We start from the raw sequence: 25,719 nt of genomic DNA, 5'->3' as shown, positions 1-25,719 counted from the left end.
AAACGAGAGAGATGTATACACAAGTAGAGCTCTCGCCCTCGTTACACGCGCGGCGCGTTATATATACGGGAAACCACACTCGTGTCGGACAAAAGGGTAGAGAGCGCACACGCAGGAAAAGGAACTCATTTAAATGTACGATACGTAGGTACGGTGCTCGCCCCTTATCGCATTATGGTAAACATACATACATACATATATATATATATATATATATATATATATATATATATATATATATATATATATATAGCACCATGTGCGTACGTGCGTGTAGCTATATATATATACTATATTTGAGACGTCGTCGTGTGTTTAGTGATGGTGATGCGGCATTGCCGAAGGCGCCCAGCTAAAACGCGACAGTGAACACACACACCGAGCAGCGTACGACTGTACAGGTATGGCTGATTGCAAATTGACTTCTCTGTTCCGCGGTGAGTGTGACTGTGCGCTTCGCGCGTGTGTGTGTGTATGTTTGTAACGACGATATTTGTAGAGAAAGAGCAAAGCTGCACGCGTATAATATATAGGTACATTTACAATATGTACGTAGGACGTGTAAACGCGTACGCTGTTCTCTCGGTGTCGCGTGCCGCTGTAGGCGGGGGGGTTCATTATCACGGGGCCGCGAGTTGTATTTGCAGCTGCCGCGTGCATTGCGCCTATATTCGCTTCGATCGCGCGTCTCTGTGTAACAGTTGAACAAAAAAACCAAGTAAATTATGGCTCTTCTTTTTATTTTATCATGCACATAGTCATTGCAAATCGGCGGAATTTCACGGCGAAACACTGAAACATTATAAATAAAAGTCCAACCGAATTCCTCGAGGTACTCTGGAGTGGAATTCACAGTCACGGGATCTGTAGATGTTACCTTGCATCTAATATTATATACCTGTATTGAGCAGATGTCAGACCGCTGGTGTCTGTGTAAAACGACGACGATTCCGGAGCATATATCTACGTGGTGGTGGGGAGGGAAAAGGGTACAGGGCAATCGACAATCAAAGGAACAATTGTTCGAGGGCGTTCGGCTGATAATCATCGATCGGTGGTATATTCATACCTACCAGCATTATCATTCTTCTCCCCTAATTGCGTCGCATTAATTACATGACGGTATATGATCACCGCTGCTAGGCGTCGATTACCGATTCCGATGCCTTTCTTATCCCCGTCTATATGTATACACGACTCCGAATTGATTAGATCATCATTGTTCCGCAAAGCGATATCCATCTCGCCCTCTTCCACTGCTATAGCTTTTCGGGAAATTCGTTCGAGCGCGAAATCTTATGGCATTTGTTATATGTACATACACTCGCGAAATTTCCATTGTTATAATTTTACACGGATATAACATCGATAGATGCATTACCGTGGAAAAAAAAAAAGATTTACAAGAAATTATCATATGGTAGCTGCAAATAACGCAAAGATGCTTTGTACTGCAGTACTTTGGTACACTTTATACGTAACCAAAGAGAAACAAAGATGGCTTCAAGACCTTTCTTTTTTTTTTTAAACACGAGGCCGACAACAGAGCTGATTCATAACACATTCAACGCGCTCGCCTCCGTAAGGCAGTATAGGAGCCGTCAGAAGTGTTTTCCGACTCCATCCATACATCTGTCAACGCGAATCCAGTCGATGGTGTACGTACGTACGTATATATACATCGGCCAGTAGTAGCACAGAGGAAAAATGAACTCTTTGGAAAATTATACCCCTGCGAGGGGGTGTGTGTGGCCGACGTTGATAAATTGCCCGTCCCGTTTCGATTTCCGCGATTAAGCCGCCCTGCCCGAAAGTTTCTCTCCCCCCCCTCCCCTCCTCCAAGTGTCGGCAGTTCTTTTACTCCCGTGGGAAGGAGGTATACTCACGGCGTCCGAGAAGGGATGATCGAACGGATTCGAGGACTGGGAGCAAGATTGACGGAGCGCCGGGTCACTCGGAGGCGCGACAAATCCTCCGCGTTGGGTCATGCAACGTGAATCAACGCAACTACACGCTCGTGAACCAAAATAATTAATAACCACGTGGCTTCATCTAGTCGAGTATACCCTTAATGTGCAAGGAGGGGATTGATAGTATATAGTAGGAGTAGAGCGGAGATATCGGGCCCGAGCTTGTGTCGCTAGGGAACGTTCGGTGGAGGTGCAGAGAGGAACGCGTCGCTCGCCGTAACGCGACACTTGTGCTCTATGGCTCAACTTTCGTAATGCCGGCAGCCGCGTCGCAGATACGAACGACTTAATACAATAATTTGCATAAACCTCCCCTCGTATCTCTTTTCTTTTTTTGGATTGCTCCTTGCACGTGTATGTGGTGCGCGGTGGTGTAGGTTTGTCTCCTTTTGTCAGCTTCATAGTGAACACGCGGTGTACACCGAAGGACGTCCCTTGTTTTTTCATCGCTGTATATACTTTGCCGGTTTATATTTTGGCGGAGAAGTCTGGCACTTTTTTTTACGCTCCTCGGTGTGTTACCCTCCACTGCAACTTTTTTTTTTAATTTTTTTTTTTTTGGCTGGTGTAGGAATGATGAACGAGACAGGGGGTGAGGTGGATTACTCAAGTGGGTACGTTTTTGTCCCTTTGACCTCTTTGGGGGATGGATGGATTTTAATACCCTTTGTAAGGAAAAAAAAAAAAAAAAAAAATTTACTTTTTAATCTCAATAAATTTAATTACGATGGCACAGGTGGGCGTTTGGCCAAATAATGCGATCCGCCGCATTTATAAAGCTCCGTATCGCTTCAATGGGGGGGGGGGAGAGATATTGAAATTCGCGTACGTATACACACCAGAAAACGTAACCACGCGCGGACTTGCGGAAAATCCATGAATCGTCATTGAAAATTATTATTCCACGCACTGCACAAGTGTACACCTCGTGCCGGATGATCGTGCTCTTGAGCATTAAATATATGCGCGGGAAATTCAAACACGCATCCCGTGTATACACGAGGCATTCGAATTTCAAATTCGGCGCGCGTTGATTCTCGACAACCCCGCGATATCCGACCATGTGGCCATGTACACCCAAACGCATGCAAATATTCGTTACAGCGTGACCCACCGCGCTCTAATTAAAACTATCCACACGGTATACTTGTTTCTCGACGTAGGTATACACGCACCCCCTGCGTCCCAACGTATAAATATATGATACACACAAGACGCTCGCACATATTACATTTCGGAACGTACAGGTATAGACGAACCGTACCCTCGTATTGTAGTTTAAAATCGCCAACAATCAGCCCCCCCGAGTCGAAGCCACCCTATGTGTGGCTCCATCTAATCCATATTATGTTCCACTCCTATTTGGTCTCGTGCTCCAATCTTCCTTTTCCCCGTCCGTCCTTTTATCTCTTGCCGCACCCTCCTGTTCCATAAGAGCACGTTAATTGCACGTACATCTCTCGATACCTGATCTGGGGTAACATTTCAAAGACTCAGCTTCGAGTTCCCTTGTTTCCCGTGCTCTATTCGTTATGTTCTACATATATATTTATACATGTATATTTTGTAACTTTGTTCCTCGTCTCTGTACCGTTGTGAATCTCCATGTCGAAGCGCTTCTCCTTCTCGCTGGGTAGCACGACGACGTCAAACAAGCTTGACTCTCCTGAGCTGCATCGCGAATCACGAATAGCGTATAGTATACAGTACACAGTCGACACAGTGATTTAGCCGTCCGACGTGATTTCGCGTATCGTCTACAACGCCACATAGCTGCGCTAGTACCTATAGATGCATATATATACCCAAACACCTATACAGGTAAAAAATATATACATGTACGCGTGGCTTCGCCGTGACGACGTATAGCCAGAGCTCATCCATATACATCGGGAAAATTAATATCTCCGAGCTTCCCTGCTGCTCTCCTGCGTTGGACAAACCCACCCGGTAGGTATACCTTTCTTACCCCCCGAGTAGTATATCTCTGGACTCGCCAGTCCCCTCGGTTCGCCGGAAAATACAAGTTCCAGAAGTCGGGCGGCGATAATACCATTACCCTCCGTCGTCTTCGTCCCCGTAATCAAGCCGAGAGCTGATATTGTACCACGGCTGCGGGAAAGGGGCTCTGGTTAGCGTCGCCGGTGACTTTTTGAACTTTCGAGCCGAGTTATGTACGCGAATGGCCGATCGGGGAATTATGCAAACTGAAAATTATTGCCGCAGCCCGTCGAAACGTTTTTCATCGAACAACTCCCCCCTGAAAATTAATGTATCGGCGTTTTTTTTTTTTTTTTACCCTCCTCTGGTGTGTGTATCTTTTATTGATTTTTTCTTTTTTCTTTTTCGACGGAAGTTTTCTCGTTTCTTTGCTCGAGTATTACAAGTGTTTTCAAAGGGTCGACAAAAGGGAAGCTCTCGCGTGTACGGCCTCCGACTCGGAGGAAATCGTATTAAAATTTCTTCTCGTGGTACCTCGTGCAATATGTTGGGGGAAGGGGCTCGATTGTCTCCGATACAGTGAAATAACGACTCTAGACGTCGATAATCAAACTTTCCCCGATACCAAACTGCATACATGTATATAAATTCCCTTGTGCGTGTATAATATATAACCTGTGCAGGGGGTGATTAAAAGAAACTCGAGACTAGCGTAATTGAAGAAAGTTTTAATTAACCAGCCCCCGATGCTCGACTGAACGCGCTCGTCAGCCGAATATCGACGAGGACAAGAATTAGCTTCTCTGGGCGAAAGGAGTCCGCGCGGAAAAAAAAAAAAATAGAAAAGCTCTTCCACCCCTCCGGTCTCTTTCTTCCTGCTGTACAAGAGTCGAAAGAGCCTCGATGGTATGAACGCTGATTACAAGCGATACCCAAAGCAAACCGTACAGCAATGGAAGAATGAGGAAAAAAAAAAAAAGGGGGAAGGGGGTGAAAAAGAAATTGAAAACGAGCGGAGAACGAGCCCCTGGATATACACATGTATGTATATAACTGTAATGAAGAGAGCGCGAAGGAGGAAAAAAAAGGAAACAACAGTAGCAGCAGCAGCAGCTTATTTGCATCGGAATTTTCGTCGTGGAACAATTGGAGCGTGCGGCTGTATATACTTGCACACAGCAGCACCGCCCGCATTTGCATATTTAACTAACCCCCGAGTCGGGAGCGCGACAACGATAGACACGATATATACCCTCTCCTCCTCCTGCTGTCTTCTCTATTTACGTCCTCCTGATGATTCGGAGCGTATATGTGTATTGCATAGCTCTTTCTCTTTTGCGGATGTTCATATTATGTTTCGGGATGATTATTATTTTCCTATTAAAATTGACCGTCCAAACGATGTTTCGCCCAAAGTGTATATCACGTTTTACCCACCCCTTGGGGCTTCTTTTTTTTTTTTTTTTTTTTTTTTTTTTTTTGTCGATATTTTGGTATTTCTTACGGTTTTTTTTAAGGGAGACAAAGAGCGATGTAGCTTTGAAAGCCGACGCGTCTGGAACGTACACATACGCGCTCGTAGCTGTCGAGTTGACTGATCTTTGACCCTCCCCGAACATGAACGGACACCGGGTTTTTACGTACCCATGTGTGTGCGTGCGTGTGTATATGTTTACAAAAGAGCACTAGAAATTCGAGTATGAAAACTGAGCCGGTGCAGGTAGAGATGACCACCGAGGGGATCGCGTGTTTTTTTATTTTTTTTTTTTTCACCCGCTCGGAGGTGGATGGAATAGCTCTTTTGCGCACGTGTTTTCGTTGCATTTGCCGGGACGAAGAAGCGAATTCGCTCAAGGGCCGTTTCGTATAGGTGTTTTGAAATTACATGTTTACTTTGTACCCTACACATACGTTGGACGTGACAAAGAGTGTTTTGTCTGTTGATCTATATATATATATACTTTGCTGATAAAACAACAATAATATTATGGATGCTTTAGTGTTGTTCTTTCACTGTGTATGTAGCTGTGTAGCGATAAAAAAAAAAAAAAAAAAAAAAAAAAAAAGATATTGACACGACATGATCGCCTGTATAACATACAGCTCGCAACACAGGACTATCGATAACAGATACACACACGTGTGGTGGTTTCAGGGAAGGATTTTATCGAAGCGCGAGTACTCGTAGTCAGCTGTACGGATACGGATGTTTCCGATACTCGTATGCACTTCTCTCGAGCTATGCGCACTATTTACAAATTGTGAGCATACATGTCTGTACCTACTCATCGTGTGTACAATCTCGGATGAGCGGAAAAATGGTATCGCTCTAGATTTTCGTGAAAATAATAACAATTTGTCGAGCAATCGCTCGAAGGTAAGAAAAAAAAAAAAAAAAAAAAAAATCCTTTGGAGCTCTTGTGGTGCTGCCGTAGCCGCAAGTACGTGATCCTTTTGCAAGCTTTAGCTAGAGAGACGCGAATAGACGAGCAGGTATACCCGAAAGAAAAGCAGAGCCGAGAGCAAAGTCGACGCCTTTCCGGAGTCCCCTCGCGCGCGACAAAGAGTCACACACACACGTTCGACATTTGCGCGGTTTGCTGTTTAAATTGGAAAGAGGTTGGGGGGGATGGGGTGGAAACGCTCTGATTTCTCCGACGCGGCACAAAAGACCATTGAAACGTCCTAACGAGGGTCCGTACCGTCGTCCGGCAAGACAGCGTCCACTCGCCCCTCACCCGCGCGTCGGGCCAAACTCCGCTCCCTCCGAATAAGCGATATTCTGTCACCGGAAACGAAGATGTCGATGACACGGCTTCCCCTCTCCCATCCTCCTCTGCAACATAGTGCTTGGGGGAGGAAAAAAAAATCCCGTCAATCCTTTTTTTTTTTTTTTCCTATTTTTCTCTGCTCTCGCTCCTGGACGCCGTCCACGGATAGTTTGTCCTTCGATTAAACACGACTAAAGATCAAGCCCCGAGCATTGCACGTAATTGAAATGTTACAACATTCATGTTGAAGTCGATGCACACCCTTCCAACGCTCGCGCCCCCCCCCCACACACACACCAATATTCGGCCCTTTCCAGAGAAAAAAAGACTCCCCCTCCGCTTCGTACTTGCGTAACGTCAACGGGGACGAGGGAAATCGTCGATTCGCCTTTGGCTGTAAAACTCGTGCGTGAAAAATAAGCGCCCCCATCTGTCGGTTAAGGGGGAGGTCTGCAGTTGTGTTCCTTCGCTCGAACAGTTTGCCAAAATCTCGCGGAGACAAACAAACGAGGGGCCGCGCGTGGGAGTGTATATATATAAAAGGCTTGTCCTTCTTTGAGATTCAAATCGAACTTTTGGCATCGGGCGCTAGTGCACTCCATACGCCCCATAAATGCACACCCCCTGTGCCTTGCATATTAGATGTCAAGCGCTTCGTCTTTATTTTGCACAGTAGCTCTTACACTCGAAGGTGCACGATTTTGGGCGTGAGGTAAACCGTATAGAAGGTGATTGAAGAAAGTACAGCTGCTATAGGCAACGAGGTCAAGCTTGACTCGTGTATCCTTCGATTTCTGCTCCTGAATTTGAAATACCCCAATGTTTGAACAAAAGCTACGATTTGCCAAAAACCTTTTTCTCACTGTCTGTTTACAACTTGAAAATATTTCGTGTGTTCGTGCACACCCACAAAAGGACATTTCGATCGCGGGCAACGACTTTACAACAAGTCTGTGGCTACTTTGATCTTTTGTCTCACTTGAACGCAATTATATGTTACTCACTTTCTACTTTAGGTTAAAACAGAAGAGCAAGTGTGATTAAACAGATTTACCAAAGTTACATTTTCTTTTTTTTTTTTTTTTTTTGTTGCAGGAAACGGAAGTTTGGAGCTGTTTGACAGCGAGAGCGGGCCCGATCTCACGCTGTCGCCCCAGACGTTCACATCCACGGCGGAGGCCTTCATAAACGACAATAGCGACAGTCTCGGTGTTCCGGGTGACAACGACACGGGTGAGTCCACCTATCGCACACATGTACATCCATATTTATCTTGCGTCATTGTTTTTCTCTCTTTTTTATTGATACTTGTTGCGCCATAATTTTATTACTCGGACGATGCGCAGTGCAGGTGTACTTTTTTTGTTGTTGTTTTTTTCCATCAAACTCTAAATTAACGCGAAAGCTCGTTTTCGAGGAAAAAATAACAATCCCTCGTTTATTAATCCCGATGTATACGTGTATACCCGGCTGTTCTTCCGAAAAGTAATTTTCATCAATATTGCTTTTTTAATATTCATGGGGAAAAAAGGCCGGCAGGGGGCGAGGGAGGGCAAAAAAAAGTGAAGCAGAATAAACAAGACGTAATGAATAGCCCCAAGTTCGATGAAAGCCCGAGAGAGAAAGGGAGGAGAAAAAAAAAAAAAAAAAAAAGAAAAACACCAGGCACCGCACAGCAGGGTCTAATTATTCCATTAGCAGGGGGAGATGACGGGGGTAGGGAAGGTTACACTTCAAAGTAAATTACTCGCTAATTTAACCAGTGGATGAGCCCGACTGTAATTTCGTTAAACTTGTCTCAACGGCATAACGAGATTAGACCGCAAGTACCTCTGGCCTACTTATACCACCCCCTCTCCTATCGATCTCGCCTTTAAACTCTCGCTTCACGGGCCTCATCCGGAGCCAGTGCAACTACACGGTTAAGTAAAAAAAAAAAAAAAAAGAGAGAGAGAGGAGCGTGTAACCGCCGTTAGGTTCACAGACTCGCGTAAATCACGGGGTGCACTCGTAGATAATCGCGAGTGGCCGGCAAATTTCACGCCAGCGCGATGACAAACGACCCCCCCATACCTGCAAGCTCCAGTGTAAATTTCGTCTTGCAGTAAACACACACAAACGCGCACAGACCAATTGTAGCCTTCCACGAGTGCATTCTCGCTTTTTACGCGACAAGGAAGAGGGGGCGTACGTGCTGTGAAATTGCCCGGCGGAACGGAGCTGTGGTTCTTTGTGGCAGCCTCGGCTCCTCGGGGCAGGAAGGAGCAGGCGACGAGGGAAAGAGAGGAGCAGACAATCGGAACGCCGAGAGGCCAACTTAAAGTTACTCTGTTATAGAATTTCTCTCTGCGGCAGCCTCGAAACGACTTTGGCCCGAGGCGCTCAGCTCATGTGGGGGAGGAGAGGCTGTACGGCTATGAATAAATTTCGGCCGGCGATTTGCATATCGTCACGTTGCGCTCTCCCCGCTGGTGTGTGGAACAACGAAAAGGGGGATGAGAGAGAGAGGGAGCGCCATTTGCCACCTTAATCTCGCAGCGAGGCTCGACGTGTCATTTGCACGCCGGTGTGTATGTATATTGAAAGGGAGCGGGGGGTGCCTACGCGAGCACATACAGCGCCGCTGGCTTATTTCAGGCCTCGCTTCGATGTACATGGGCTTTGTTTTTGTTTGAACTTTAGCGCTCGGCGAGGGTGTATGTAAATGTGTCGTGGCGAAAAAAAAAAAAAAAAAAAAAAAAAGAAAAAAAAAAAAAGAGCTTGAACGTAACTTTCGGTGTTTTTTCAATCAATCCGTGCCGGGGCCCAGAGAGTAAATGAGCGGCAGAGCAGATAGCCCATTTGTTTTCCTTTCCCCTCTGCTCGAGACCTCTTTTCCCGCTGCGAGTCGCGATTGCGATTCTTCGAGTGCGCCCGAGCTATATTGCCATTATCAGCGAAAAGCAGAACAAAGGAGAAACGCGGAAGCTCCCAAGACGACGAGGGGGAGCGACCTTTTTCCATCCCGGCGCTGCAAGAATGGATTTACACTCGACGGGACGGGAGGAGGGTAGCGGGGCTCTTTCGCTTTTTCCGCCCTGCTTAGCATGCCCCGTTGAAATATCAATCCGAGGCACGTCTCGGGAGAGACGTATCCATTGTTCGTCGGCGCAGCTGTTCCGATGCCGTGATTTTTTAGCACAAAACGCCCCCGATGTGCGAAACATAAAATTCACGCTTTTGTCTGCCGCGTCTGACCAATATCGCGCTCTACTACTTGTTTTCGCAAGAGGAATGAAGAAGTCCCTCGATCGCTCGTATATGGATGAAATGGCGCGCCGCGCCTGATCCATCGTCCGTCAAATCAAAGAATCGCTCTGTCCGGAATCGCAGAGGTGGTGAAAAAAGGTGATGCTTCAATCCAAGGGGTGGGGACAAAGTGGCAATTCTCGGCGAATCAACTTCTTAAAGTCTCGACTCGTCGCGCGAATCCAGCCAGCGAAGAAAAATCATCGGTCTTAAAACGAGACACTCTCGAGCTCCGGTGGTCACTGTCTCGCCGCTCATCTTTACGAGCCAAGGGTCTCACGTGCGGAATAAAAGGGGATGATAAACGTCCTCCGCCCCGAGAAATCCTTCTCAGGCAGGACACTTCTATCTTTCCCGTGAATTTTTCTACCCCCGCGGCTTTCATAACCGTGACGTTTAAAATATCACTCTTTTGGGGAAATGAAAGAAAATATATGTACCAAACGTCACGTGGCGAAGGAAATTGCTTATTTCTTCATGCAAAAACACCCGAGCGTCCCCACCTCGACGCAGCGAGATAATCAAGACCTGATGAATTGCTCAGCTGGTGGACACCCGTTTCTAAAATAGTGCCGAATCGCACCTTTTCCCCAATTTTTTTCCCTCCTCCACCCACATTCTCGTCGCAGAAAGAGGAAAAAAGGAAAATACACGCGACCCGATCGCCGGCCTTCCCCCGTGCGCTCGATACCGAACCAATAATTTCCTCGCGCTCGTTTACCGGTTTACTACAACTACACGTAGCTGTAATATCAATCATGTCAAGGCAGCGCGTCGCGATAAAATCGCCCGGTGAATTACGATGATTGCGAACTGTACCGTCGTACAAACAAACTCCCGCGTCGTTTCTTTTTTTTTTCCTCCCACGTAGGCTTGTCGTGTTACCCTCCCCCCCCCCTTTTTTTGCTCCTCACGTTTGTAATACACATTCGTTATCCAAAGCTGCAGCGCGAGATCAGATTGTTGCTATTCCATTCACCCGCTAACTCGACTCAGCGTACAGGAAATAAAGGCCAAGCGGATGTTTATTACTTTTTTTTACTTTTTTTTTTTTTTTTTTTCGAATTTCGTACTTTGGGCAGGACGACGCGCGATAAACGTATATATATATATATATATATATATCCACGGTTGTAGATAAAAATCCACGTCCGACGGCTGTCGTTCGCGCGACTCCAACTTTTTATTTACGAAAACAGCGCCGAGACTGCTTTCCGAAAGCGGAAAGTAAGAAAAAAAGAAAAAAACGAGTGCCCCCGTGTTTACTCCGAACGACGTGCCAAGTCACGATACGACAGCAGCAGTGCCCCCAACCCACCCCCCGTGTTTGGCTGGCGTTGCGCACTTGGAGTTGTCGCGAGGCCATCGCACAAATTGCAACGGCGCCTCGAAGCAGCGTAACAACCAAGTGGCAAAAAATCAACTCGTACACATATAAATACATGTACACATACATACGTATACACAAAAAGAAAGAAATACTCGAGAGCTGTTTTTTCCTCCCCCCCCCCCAAAAAGCCGGAGCGTCGTCGCGAGTTTCTCCCGTCATATTCACGACTTGCGGTGGGTTATACCGTACTACACTCGCTTCCGAGCCGACTGCAGTGACATGTTCCCGCGGTGTGTAGAAGAAGGGGGGGGGAGAGGAGAGATAAGAATGGGGAGGATGGGGAGTTATATGCACTGGCGCGTCTGCGGTGCAGAGAGAGCTTGCAAGTGAGATGTATAGGATAGGGGGAGGGATGGGGGAAGCTTTCAAACGCCAGGAGCGCGAGAATTACGTCGAAGCTTATGGATTTCTTATCCAATCTCGGCGGAGTGCGTATATAGGCAGAGCCGCGAGTCCCAATCTCGTCTCGAGCACTATACACTAGCGCGAGTCAACGGCAGACACCTATCCTCGGCAAAACCCCCCCGCCCCTCGCCACCTCTGTGCCGCAGAGTCGTAGAAAGTACTCTTACGATCGTTACCGCGACGCGCATACGTATAACTGTACGTATATATACGTATAACGTGTGTGTGCAACAACGCGCCCCTGTGACTCCCTTTTGTAGCTTTTGCCTCTCGAATCGTATATACATACATGAGATGCGCGAAAAAAAGACAGCAACCGCGCAAGTCCCTCGTTTTCTTGGCTCTTCGAATATTTCGTGCGTTTTGCTCCTCTCCGTCTCTCTACTCTGGAGTGACGAGACCAACTACTAGTACAATCCCGATTTTTAGGCACGACTGTACTACACAAGAGTCCATTAGAATTTCTTCAAAGTGAAATATATACTTGCGCTGTACGAGGCCCTATATATGAACTCGAACGATCAATCAAAAGTTGCACCTCGTGCGAATCGCCAAAAACAACAAAGTAAGCTCGGTTACTCGAAAGCGTTTGGCATCCGTTGTACCAACGCACGAGAGAGAGAGAGAGAGTACGAAAGGATAATTAACATCGTCGACGCAAAGTGCGGTTGTGTATAGAACACACACGTCAAAGTGATTAAACCCAACACTGCAGGAGCAGCAGTTGTAGTAGCTGCTTAAACCACGCAGTTTGTGTGTGTGTGTGTGTGCATGCCCTCGAGCTAATTACTAACGCGCGGCAGTTGAATGGCAACTCGCTCTCGGCGCGTCTCTGACGCGCTTCGTCCGATAAGCTCGAGGTTTCTTGCGCGATGGGCAAATTGCAGCCCTTTCCCTCTCTCTTTTGCTCCAACTGTGGATATTAATGCTCATGGAGTGGAATCGCTACCGAACCACGTCCTGCTATTTCATTTGCCGCCAGTACACGCGGATGCATTACATATATACACACCGAAAGCATCCATATCCATGCCGTGTGTTGGAACAAATGCTTTCCTCGTGGTGGTTCCAAAAGAGCCGCTTATCTTTTCCCAAATGAAACAAAAAACGCCAGGGAAAAAATAAAAATCATCCGTTTGAGCCTCCGTGTGCCCATCGCGGAAATTGAAAAGCTCCCCCTCCGCGCAAACAACAACGACGGGATAACGCGTACGTCGTTAAAAACCATCACTTTAAAATTGCAAATTCCCGCCCACGGTAGACATGTATACGTTGCGCTAACTGCTCTCGCAATCAGTATAGGTTATTAGCAAAAGCTGCCTATTGAACAAAGTAAAAGAAACAGCGTCAAACGTGTATTAGATGTATGATGGGTGTTCAACACGGGGAGTATGAAAATAATAAAAGCCCCCGTAGGCCCGCACGAGCTTTCCGCTGAAAATTGCTATGCTCCGCGCGTATATTCAATCAGTCGCCGTGTATGGGTATGTATATATGACACACGCGCTCAAAGGTATAGACCGGAAATTATTTTCCCCGTACCCACGGGCTCGTCGCGGATCGAAGTGCGTGTGTGTTGCGGGAGCAACTAATCCGGAGTCCAGTCCCGTGCATTAAGATAATTAAGTTGAGAACAATAGGGAGATATGTGTACGCAAAGCTCTCCACCGGCTGGATGTTATATACCTTGGCAGGGAGAGCGAGAGCTTATTACCGGTTGCGACAAGACTATTCTGGGTATTACCTATACAAGGGGAACTACACTATACATCCAGTGCGGGGATGAAGATTGAGATCGATCCGCCGGCTGCATCCACCTTTGACGCGCTGATTGCCGTCCGCTCCAATTTACAGCGAAAGCCGTATACGTAGCCGTGGGGAGGGAAAGCGAGTCTACACGGCGAGCTGGCATAAACAACGGTGCCATGTATAGTACAGCGACCGAGTGAGCGAGAGATCGGCAAAGGGTCCGAAGGAAGATGTACGTGTACCTACCTGTGCCAGGGAATCAAGTGGGGTAATGCAAGGACGGAAACAGAGGAGGTACGGGTCAACTATTGGAAAAAGAGGGCATGGGGGGGAGAAACAAAGGACGAACGGGTCGACGGAAGCTGTAGCGGCTATACGCGGTGCACGGAAGCAGAGGTAAAAGAGAGGAGGGACCGGCGAAGTAGCATCGCAGTTGGTATTATATGGGGAGGAAGGAAGCCAGCAGAGGTTCACCAGCTATATACACTGCACAATGCGCACTACTGGTAATGCGATTTTGTCCTTCCGTCTCTACCCCCCCCCCCCCCCACCCCTCAGCTGTACATGTACGGACTCGGTGCATCGTTTTGTTTCCCTATCTCTTTCCGTCGCTGCTGCGCTAACTTTTCGCTCGGCCATTGTGTGCGCTCGCTGCGTTTGACAGATCGCGAGCGATAACCAGTGCAGCCTCGTGGGTGTGTGCGCGCGTTACACCCTTTGTATGAGTTGAAAGGTGGTGCTAAGCGCCTATATACATAATACATCGGAGGTGCGAGTGTTTGCGCGCGCGTGTGCTTTTTTAAGAAAAAACGTCGAGGGGAGAAATTGGTTTTTTTTTCTTCTTCTCTCTCTTTCTTTTTCTTTTTTTTTTTTTTTTGTCTCGCTACGCGTGGTGCTTTGGAACGTGTCATTTGCGAAATGGATTGAAGATAAACGCGCGAAGCGGATCGAGAGGGGGCGTTCTTTGATGGATTTTCCACGGGGGAAACAATGTGACATTGATGGCAAATCGATCCCGAGTTCTCCTTGAATTTTGTGAATTGTATAGCACTGCCGTTTTCCGTCACGTGAATAAATTTTTTTTTTTCATTCTATATTCAACACTCGAAAAAGCAAAAGATATTTTTTTTTCTCCGGATCGTAAAAAACGTGCAATACATGTACAGTGAAATGCAAGTTTTCAATTTTCCCGTCATTCCTTTACGTGTGCCCGTAAAAAAAACCCATGATCCCTCGGTTTTGCATCCATTTGGTGGTAAGCTCCAGCTCGTCGTAGCTCGCAGGGAAAATGTATAATTCCCTCGTCCCTCCCGTCTTTTCTCCCGCGCTTGCGTGAGGAAGTTTCTCGGTCAAGGATTTTCATGATAAAATGCAGGATTTTTCAGTCCTGCGAGACAGTATCGTAAACGCAAAGAAGCTTAGCGTCGGATTATATTCGGGTGAGATACTGTTACGTGCATGGATTGATTTCTTACAAAAATGTACTCCGGAGGGCATCACCGGAGACCAGCTCCTCATTAGAAATTTTTTTTTGCACCCACCGAGAGCCGGTGTTTATAGGTGAAGAGGATTTTTTCCAAAGTCAAAGGCTCGGCAACTGTTGTCCGCTAAAAGAGCTCATTTGACGGAAAATAGCGTTTTAATTGGAAATCGATTTCTCTCTTAAAACCTACTCCAGCTTGTTATTTCCTTTCCAAGAAAATGTACCGTTATTATTTTAATTGACCAACGCACTGGAGGTCTTTGGCAAACAACTTTCGTCGCCAAATGCCTTTTTAACAAACTGGTCTTCCGTCGAGCGTCTTTTTCAATACTCGCGCGCAACTTTGATGTTTCGATATTAAAAAAATTAAAAGTGGAACAAAAAAAAAAATCGTCACTGTACCCCTATAATACACTGTATACTGCCCCGGACATTCAGTTCTCCCTTTTTCTCTCCACGCACGTGCAACATTCACGAGTAAAAAGTTCATCCACAGGAAACGATTGCTTTTGATGTAAATAATGAAAGAAGAAAAAAAAAAAAAAAAGAGAGAGCAGAGAAAACCGAGCGAAAACCGCAATACGCAAACCACCGACCGCAAGAGGGCAATATTTTTATTTTAACGAGTCGCGCAAAAAAGCACTACCGCTTTGATTAGCAAAAAAAAAAAAAAAAAAAAAAAAAAAAAAAACACGCAACTGTAGAAAAAGCTCCTCTCCCGCCCCACAGCGGAAAATCGCTCTGAAAGGGTTCGCGCGCACACCGTTTTTTAATTTTCCCATTACGCATCGGCAAAATAACTGGCTTTCAGAAAAGCACCAAAGCCACAACGCTGAAAGGCAAAACATACACACAGAGAGAGAGAACGAGAGAACGTTTTCCAGCTACGAGCCGTCCATCGGTGTGTCCATAAAAAAACACGAGGACACACACACACACTTGGAGAGGATGAAAAAGGAAGAAAAAAAAGGAAGCCACGTTGGGATGAATTGCAACGTGAATCACGAATTCGACATCGAACGAGAGAGAAGGGGGGTGGGGCGCCCCGGGTTCTGCTCGAATTTTAATAAATCCCTACAACGACACGTGGCGATTTATCGGTGCGAGAGAGCCCGCTGCAACGCCGAATGTTTCTTTCGTAGGTGTATCTAGGTTGGCGGGTGGATGTAAAATTTTTTTGATGCAAAAACAAAAAAAAATGCATACCGAGATAGAGAGGAATGACCGAGTGTATGCGGAAAAATAAAACTCGGTGGCCAAGGTATGAGCCCGTATCAGGGAAATGGGTGGAAAAGGGAGGCCCCCATTTGTCTCCTTCCTCGACTAATTCGTTTCCCGTTGAGGCTGCGCGTACGCGCGGCGATAGAACCCCCGGGCGGTGGACCAAATTTCACACCCGTGGCCATCTGCCGTCCGCGATATCTCCCCCGCCTCTTTTTATTTTTTTTTTTTATTTTTACACAGGTACGTACACGGGGCAACTCCATTCGACTCCTCTTCGGACATGCCCTCCGTTTTATTTTCTTATCTATTGCCGTATTTTGCGTGCGACGCGACGCGGGCCTGCGTTTCCTCCTCTGTCGCGGGGGTTTTCAGCTCTGTTTTCTCCCGGGGCGCACCGGTCGTTTGTTTACCGGGATGCTCCGCTTCGGCTTTTATATTTGTTTTACGGTGGTTTTATGCGGACGCCGGAAATCTCTCTCTTTCTCTCTCTCTCTCTCTGCCGGCGATTTTTGTTATTTACTTTACTGCCGGGGGATTAAACAAAAAAAAAAAAAAAAAAAAAGAAGAAGAAAAAAAGCAGAGCCTTTTGTTCTGCCTGGGCTTTTTCTGCGCGTTTCGAGGTAAAGGTTACTTTTGACGGATGACGTGTATAAACGGGTCACTGCGTCGACCGACCGCGGGACCGAGAATCTTTGAAAGATACGACTTACGGGAGGTTGAGCTGGAAAAGGATGTTTTTTTTTTCCTGATTTACGTTCGCTTTGTGATTCTGCAGGGGCTGTTTTACTCATCTTCCTTCGAAGATTTCGTGTCAAGTTGAATTTACACGAGACAAAAACGAGAATTTTACCGCTGTTTCACATGCGTAATTCAGTGCTCAGAAAAAGGTATTCTCACGAAAAATCTACGTCATACTTTGTTCTGCATCGATCTCTCTTGTGCTAGATTTTGAAAATACACTTCAATTATTTTACAATAGAACAACAATGGAACCTTTCTCAGTCGACATTGATTGATTTCTCACAAGAAAGTAAAGGATTCTGATCGACTCTTCGTCGATGGTATTTGCATGGATCACTCTAGTCTCCATCTATATTTTCTACAAATGCAACGATAAAAAAAAAAACAAGCATTTTTCTAGATCCTATACCTTTGCAGCGCGTATATACAAACGTCGTAGTGCAAAAAGCAATTTCCAATCTCGAAAAACGGAGAAACAAAAAAAAAAAAAAAAAAAAAAAAAAAAGTAAAGAAAGCAACAGGCTCGCGCTTTTATTTTTCACCCAACGCCCCCGTTCGCTCTATCTCCTCTCGCGGGCCCTGCCAATATTTCCGCAATTTGTAACGGCATCGCATTATTGGCATCGCGCGCATTTTCCCGGCTACAGGAGATTCTATTGCTTCCCCTTCAAGACTATACGCGTGTAATTTACCTCGTAGCGCAATATCGACTTTATTTCCCTTTACCATTAATTCTCTCGTCCTTTCGATGAAAAAAAAAAAAAATAATAAAATAAAAAATAAAATCTTTTGTCTCCGAAAATTCACCAGTTATATAGTGCCGTGGGCGCATCGATCAATCGTGACAAATCTCGCTTATCGCCTCGCGATATTGCATTTTTTCCCTCTCAACAAAGCACCCTTGTGTCTGTGATCACAGGAAGGTATACCAAAGACTTTTATGAAAAGGCGATTCGGCCATCCCTCGAACTTATTCATCGTTCAATGGCCTCGCACTGAAATTCTTTCAACTTCATACAACACTGACAAAACCTCGCGATTCAGACACCGCCCGAACATAAAGGACCTTCGTACACTGGTACAATTGCATTTTTCAATCCCCCCGTGCACTAAGTACCCTTTGCACTAAACAGAAACCAAGAGAGGGCCATTGTTGTTCTTCCACGAAATAGCCATTCTATACGTACACGTGCGATGTTCTTTACCAAGGATCGGGGGGATGGAGAAGCGGAGCTTTTAACGCGCTACGAGAATCACTGAAACAAGCGTCTGGCCCTTACTCGTCGGGGCAAACTGTACACGGTTCCTCCTTTTGCTCTAATACACGGGATGGAGGGAGGAAAAAAAAAGGGGGGGAACGAAAGGGAACAACGGATGTAGCGCCCCCGGGGAAATAGTGCTCTCCCTCATGTAAAGTTCGAAGTGGCATTGTGCTCGAGAAAAGTAGATTTCCGAGTTTTTTTTTCTCTCAGGAGCGTCGAAGCCTGGAATAACTACCTGTACCAACCGTGGAAGATTTTATACGTGCTTGCAGTGGAAAAGCGAGGAGGGACTTTTGAACCTCTGAAGGCGAGGGCTGAGAAAAACCTTTCGAATACACGCGTAATTAGTACCTCATAGATTGTACATCGCGCAAAAATACAAGCGACGCAGACGACCAACACTTTGCATTTTATCATTCCTGGGACCTGCCCCCGAAATTGGCTCGCTTCCCGCGATTATGCACCGTCGCGCGACAGATAAGAGCCAAGTAAAAAAAAAAAAAGAAAGAAAAAAAAAAAAATCATCGGAAAGAGAAGTTTGAGGGCACCCGAGTGCTTCTTCCCCGCTGCTGCTTGGCGGCGATCCACGCGCGTTTATTGTTTTGTTTTTCGTATCGCTTGTAGGGTCTCGTGCATTACCCCTTGGGTCAGAAATTCGTCACAGCACATGAGGGGGCAAGAGTTGGCATGCGAGGCGGCACGGAAAAAGAACAATCGTTTGGCTGGCTGTGGCTAGGGTGAAAAATATGTTTATTATCTATATTCCCTGCGAATGACTTTTATACGCATTCTGGAAGATTAAAGAGAAAGCTCTGTTGATCCAAAATTAATTTTAATGAAAATCTGCGTGCGTGTGGAAAATTGCATGGCTCAAGGATGCCTGAAAATCGTGTGACATTTTTTTTCCGACAGCGATGCTTCACCTTGTACGGTCGATTTGAATTTCTAAACTGCCCCGTGTAAGTAACGAGTTGGAAAAAAAAAAAAAAAGAGGGAGAGGTAGCGACGTCGAAGTATAAGGTAGGAGACACTTCTGGCCATGGAAATGGCACTCGAGGGGCGTGGGGAGCGGGAGGCTGACCCAAAAATGGACCACTCGACTGGCGCTCAAATAGCCCATTCCTATGCTAACGGCCCACGGGCAGAAGCAGCTCGAGCGCGAAACTGCCCCGTCGCCGTCGTCGTACTTAGCTATACATACGGTGCACGCTTTATGCATGCCGTCCAGTGTGCCTCGAGACTACTTTTTCTTTTCTTCCCTCAACCCCCGTAACTACGTACATTTACGTATAATACACCTGCTCTGTACACGACGATGCGGTCGAGAGAAGCTCCGAGGTTGGTGCAGCACACCGGGAAGTTTTTAGTTTGCTAAACTACCGGTGGCTCGGTAAATTCGTACAAAAGTTGGGTCAAGGCTCGCGTGACCAAAAACCTTTTTTTTTTTTTTGTTTTTTTTTTATTTTCACTAGAGTCAAAGAAAACAACTCGAATGTCACTCTGTTTTGGATCTTCAATATGGTGTTTATCGTTACCCTTAAATGTTTCTTAGACACATGAATTGGCTTTGCTACAACTTGATTAAACAATAATCAATTTATATAGTTGTATGATGTGATTTGTTAAACATCGATGTGTGTCAAGCTGACTATACGTGCCCCACCTAAACTGTCCGCAACGTCATTTCTCGATCATTTCCATGCAACCCAGCCGTCAACAAGTAAAAAAAGTGGAGACCGGACCATACCTAAACTCGCTGCCCGACGACGTCTATCTGTCTTTCCCTAACTGAATATTCCCCGAGCATCGCTGCAACGGCGGGGGCGAGCAAACTGGATAATCCCTTTCCAAAACTTGCCGACTGCCTACGTACACTCCTCTCTCCCAAGTTTCCGAAACCCACTCGTCTCTCTCTCCCTTTCCAAGACTCTCTCCCCCCCACCACTGCCGGAAGGACAAGAAAGTATATATATATATACACGTGTACACAGGGGGCAGCCGTGGCAGTGGGACGATTAATTGGAGGGATTCTCGTAATCAGTGCAGCGCGAGATGTCGCTGCTCCTCCACTGACTTTGGACCCTGAGTTATTGCGCGGATCCTTGTTTTACACAATGCTCCTTAGAGATAACGACAAAGAAGGACGACTGCTTCGCTACAACCGGGGTGTACTCGGCAGGGGAGGAGAGAGGGATGGGGGAGGAATCGAGTTTGAGCGATAATTGAATCCCGCGTCAATCAGCGGTTAAATATTTACCTCCTGTTTCTCCGGCGATTGCGATCGGGTGTATTAAGCGACTGCGGGGGGGGGGCGTGTTTGTGCGGCATGTCCGCGAGTTTGGAGCTACCACCGCAAAGTCGAACGGACACGTATATAGTACACAGACTGATGTATAGCAGTGGGCACGCGCGGCCCGAGCCGAGCGATGACGACCGCAATTCGTTCGGTGACTTTTAAGCAGCTCGACGCAAGTGCGGTCGGATACTCGCCGGAGGAGGATTAATTAAATAGTTGGAGGGACACGTCGCAGTTGCGGGCTCTTTCCTTTGTTTGCCCGCTCGGGCCTCTCCTCTCAACTTTCGCGCTCGCCTTTCCGTATACATATATACACACACAGTTTCACCTGCTAAAGAGACCCTTGCGTATTATATTCACAGAGATTATCTGTACGAGTCTACTGGACAAAAAAATTCGTATACAAATCTCCCGTCGCTTAGGTGTAGCGCGAAAAGCGGAGGAATTTGGAGATCTGAGAAATGTCGAGTAATTAATGACGCCATTCGTCCCCTTTAAGGGGTCAGGAGAAGGTGTAATCTTTAACGGGGTAGGGAGAGAAAACGCCTTGGAGACGAAGAAAAAGGAGGCCCGGAGATGATAAGAGGCAAGGGGTGAAAATAAGCGTGCGTTAGCCGGGATCCCTTGTAATTCGATGATAAAAGTCTTAATTAGCCCTTCCTTCGTCAAAACTCGCCTGTCCCGTAATGAGAGCTAATTAATTAATCCTCCCCCTCTGCGTTCCTACGTCGAGTCATTTTACCTTGCGCGTGTATGGAGGCGACAAGACAGGGGTGAAAGCGGCGCAAAGGTGGAGCAAGCGTATGGTCCGGCGGGCAAGCGAATTTCTAGTTTCGCGTTACCTTTTGCCGAAACTTACTTCACTGGACGTTATACCGTCGGCTCGATGCGAGAAAATTCACGTGCACGGAAGGACGGGACAAAACCTCGGTTAATAAAACGCTCGCGTTGATATACATTGACGAGACAATATACCAACGTGGCATACGCGTTACTTACAATTGAGGAAAAGTTATTCCTTACAACAGATCCCTTGTTCCCCCCTTGTCCTCGAGACATCTCGTATCTTTTTTTTTTTTTTTTTCCAAGTTTTAAAAATGCAGGAAAGGCGCAGTCCCTCCTTGGAGCCCATCATCCCGATTCCATTACAGGGCTGAGCCCATAATAGCCTCTCGGTCGAGGCGATCGGACAAAAGAAAAACGCACCAGAGTAACGTCCTCCGAGTAAGCCCATCCCGAGAGCGGGCCCACATGTGACGCGAGCGGGGAGGGGCAGGTAATCCTCTCTGCAGCTACAATACACGGACCTGCCTATACTCCTCGGACGGAGGACCATCGATCCGTACTACGAAATTCCCTTTGAATGGAAGACGCCCATATCTCCGGCGGAGAGTATAGGTGGCACTATCTCACGCTCGCCTAATGCCACTATACCTTCTAGGGAGATAAGGGCAAGGGTTTTACCCGAGCCAATGCCCGAGGGGATGCTGTACACACTCCCCCCCTTTTCTCACATCACCTATATGGCGGCTCTTTGTTTGTAACAGGTGTCCAAACCTTCTTAAGATCTAACTTGCCGCTACTTATACGACCATAGGTGCCTGTAACTCGGTATAATTTTAAATTCCTCGGCTACATTCGCTTATCAGCGTGCACTTGTACGCATCACAAGGAGACCTGATTACTCGCCGGCTCTTTATTATATGGAGCGCTCATCCGTGGGAAGACGCGGCGGTGGAAACAACAGCGGCGAGCACCGGCTGCCGAATTAATTAAATTCCAGTTGGGTGCGTGTAGTATATATATGTAGGTACACTCGCAGCAGGTGACTCGGCCGGAGCGGCCCGATTTAATTTTCTCGACCCGGCCGGGTGTTTATTTTATCATTAGCGGGATTTGAGAGGCCCACCTGGTATACTCTGTGCGCGCAGGACGCGAGAAAAGGAAAAAAAAAAGTAGCGTGGATCTTGGTGCGCATCGCGACGGTGCAATTACCGCGATTCGAGCAAAGGATGAAGGCGCAACGTGGCAGGAAGGAAGCTCACCTGCTCGACCCCCGCGCATAATTAACCGGCATACATTAATACGCAGCTCCGGAAATCTCGGGGCGAGCGCGTCAGCGCGGATATGGATACATATATATATATATATATATATATATATACTCGGTCTCCTTACCCATCGCCTGTGCCTAACACAATTAGGCGGAGATTAATTAAACCCATTTGACATTTCGCCAAGCCAACCCCTCCGATACACCGTTCATTTGCCTAGTACACGCGCACAACTACTTGATTCCCCCCCCCCCCCCGAAGATGTCTCGCCTTCTAGAGAATCCAAGAAAAGCAGGAAAAAAACATCCCCTGCTCCAATGGAAAGTCAATCAACGCCCGTCCGCTCGGCCGAGCGAGCGGTCCTTTTCCAACTCTGCGCTCCCATTGTAAAAGAAAGCCGCGCCCTTGGAAGTCGGCGGGAGACAAGGGGAAGTTGCAGACGGTGGAAAAAGGGTTTGCCAGCCGGGGAAAAGAGCGACAACTTCTTAATTAAAAGCATTGTGCGTGCAAGACGAGAGCGTAGTAGCCCTTTTATCCTCCTCCGCTCGTTGGAAAAGTGCCTCGGGAAGGGGTGGAGGGGGTCTCCTCTTCGGCCCGGGTATGTAAATCCGCGATAATAGCGCAGAACTGGTGGGAAGCCCCTTGCCTAACTAAGCTTTTATGAGTTAATAACTTGGGTTATCAAGAAACTCGCCTCGAACAGCTCGGAGCTGCACCGAGGGGATCTTCACCCTTAGCCTACTCTACTGGTGTTATCGAGCGTACACCTATTCAATTTGGAGTGCTGCCGAGCGCACGTTTTTGATCGCTCTCGTGTACCTGTGAATGCTCAAAGTGACGCCCTTACGGAAGAGTAAGTGTATATACACCGTATACAGGTGCAGCTGCGAAAGTTTTTCCTTTGCGCGCGGACAGGGGAGACTAAGTTTACAGAACCGGGGTGGGGGGGGGGGGGTTAAATCTTTGAGAGGCCATTCGGGGGAAACTTATATTTTACACGGGGTATTTAACCAAGGCTCGGATGAAAATTTTCCTACCGTCGGGGCTTAATCGATACTTCCGAGTTTTCACGACAGTTTTACGGGCCACTTGCCGTATATTGTGTATATATATATACACACTTGCGAGCTCGCGTAATTCACTAGGTGTGCTTACGGCGTGGGTGAAACCCGCGGCGATTATTCCCCAAAGGATATACGACGTTGTAAATCATCCGGGTCCTATAAAGTACAAATCTAAATGAGAATTTCCCTCTTTCGCCTCGCACTTGGACAAACGGTGTTTCTCCCAAAAAAGGCAATCAAAAAGCCGGGGTCGCGTGTAGCAGGTAGTAAGAAAATTCGCAAGGCCATGCCACGGGTTTTACGGGGGTGCGCGTCTTGCAGAGAGCAGCGTGATGTAGCACGCGATAGCGGGGGCCGGCGCAGCGTGATACGGCCCGTATTTTCGAGAAATATCGCGACCGGTGCAAAGCTTGTACGGTCATACGTCTCTAGGGGGTGGCTGCACCCGGCAAAATTCCATTATCGGCTCTCGCAGCCGATAAATATTATAAATTGGAGAGTGTGCTTCGCCTTATTCCCTTCTCTCTAGTTGTGCGTTGCATCGGAGGGTTTGGGGGAGCGCCCGTCGTTTTCGCCGCGGGTATTATAGGTACTCGTATTTTCGGCTTAGCGCTTCGTCCCCCCCCCCTTTTTTTTCTCTCCAGTTTATAAGTCTTCCTCGTTTTTCCTCCAAGATATATACTCGAAAGTACCGGGGTGGTAATATTGGAGGGCTCGAGGACGCTGGGAGTTGTCACGGTTAGTGCGCGTGTATAATATTTACACTGTTACCATAAGGTGGAATTATTATCATTGTTAATCAATCGATGACACTTTTTTTTTTTTTTTTTTTTTTTTTAATTACCAAAAGTGGGCTTTTGTACCTATAACATGAAGAGAATCTCAATTTAACAGAAAGGAAACAAAGACTCTGCGTCTGACCATAATCGATCATTATCACTGAAAATCCAACTTGGTGATTTTCAAAGGAAATTCGGTGTCAATGATGCCTTTGAAAATGTACACTTACTGTAAAAAGATAAAAACTGCACGGACGGATGAAAAAAATCCACCCAATGGAAATAAAAAAAAAAAAGTCATGATCGAGGAAACGGGAGCACAAAAGAAACGTCGATCATACACGTACACACGTGACAGTCGCGAGCAAAGTTCGGATTAACGGGTGAAGGGGCCATCGGAAGTGCGGACCAGCAGCGAGGCAGTTTTCGGGGGGGTCGAAATGAAAGCCGTGCGCAAACAGGAGAACAATTTTGATCGACGGTCTCATCAGCCAGAAAATTCGGGCGCGCCGAGCTGGAAATTCAGAAACGGATACGCTGCGACGCCCCTTCCCTCCCTCCCCCGGTTCATTTGAAGGGCCCTGCGCTGGTCATTACGTTGGTGAAAAGCGCGGACAGTGCACTAACGTGCAGACACGTTCCCTATACTGCTGGCACGGCTGCTCGTTAAAAACGATTATGACCGGTTGAAAGTCACTCGGAGGATTTGACGCCCTGTAGCTCAAAAAATTCGTCGCACGAGACCCGCTTGTCCGACGAGCTTCGCGTCAGTCGCTTGTTTCATCATCCAATCAACGGGGGTTTTTCCGCACCCACTACCGATCGAGAACACTGTGCCCGCTGTGAAACACCGATGGCCATTAGCGCAGCTGGAGGGCGCGTTATACAGAAGGACGATTACCGTAATACCTCTTCGAGTGCTCGCGAGTACAGTTCTAGCTCGCTTATTGCGCTTAACGAACCGGCCACTTGATTTCCACGCGAAAATGAAATTGCGATTTATTACGTGCATTTTCGATTGAATTTCACTTATTTTACGGAGCTTGCACCCTACGTGTAATTACAAAGCTTATACATCGGCTTATTTTAATATCGACCTTTTTTTTTTTTTTTTTAATACATATAATCTTAAGCGGTATTACATTAATGGCCGTGTAATAACTGGAAATCATCAAAGTAATCATGAATCAGTCATTCAGCTGAAACAACAATCATGTTAATAATGTAACAGCCAATAATGGAGGCGATTAGCGAATTTGATCGGTAAGTGCCTCTGATTTCAATTTGCGCTGTGCAAATCGG

General features: G+C 46.8%; 1 protein-coding gene across 1 annotated transcript in view; it reads left to right on the top strand.

The window, feature by feature from the left end:
• Positions 1-25,719, top strand: part of LOC106646732 (uncharacterized) — a 170,882-nt gene that overhangs the window by 64,034 nt on the left and 81,129 nt on the right. The window contains exon 4 of the mRNA XM_089590839.1: positions 7,778-7,915. Within this exon, the coding sequence (XP_089446965.1) occupies positions 7,778-7,915 (138 nt within the window). The remainder of the gene's footprint in view (positions 1-7,777; positions 7,916-25,719) is intronic.

The sequence above is a fragment of the Copidosoma floridanum genome, unplaced genomic scaffold, assembly GCF_036245765.1.
Source record: "Copidosoma floridanum isolate Cflo_tuat_1 unplaced genomic scaffold, Cflo_Japanese_pri ptg000013l, whole genome shotgun sequence".
NCBI classification, from domain to species: Eukaryota; Metazoa; Arthropoda; class Insecta; order Hymenoptera; family Encyrtidae; genus Copidosoma; species Copidosoma floridanum.
The sequence above is the reverse complement of the archived record's forward strand: the minus strand, read 5'-3'. Positions and strand labels throughout refer to the sequence as shown.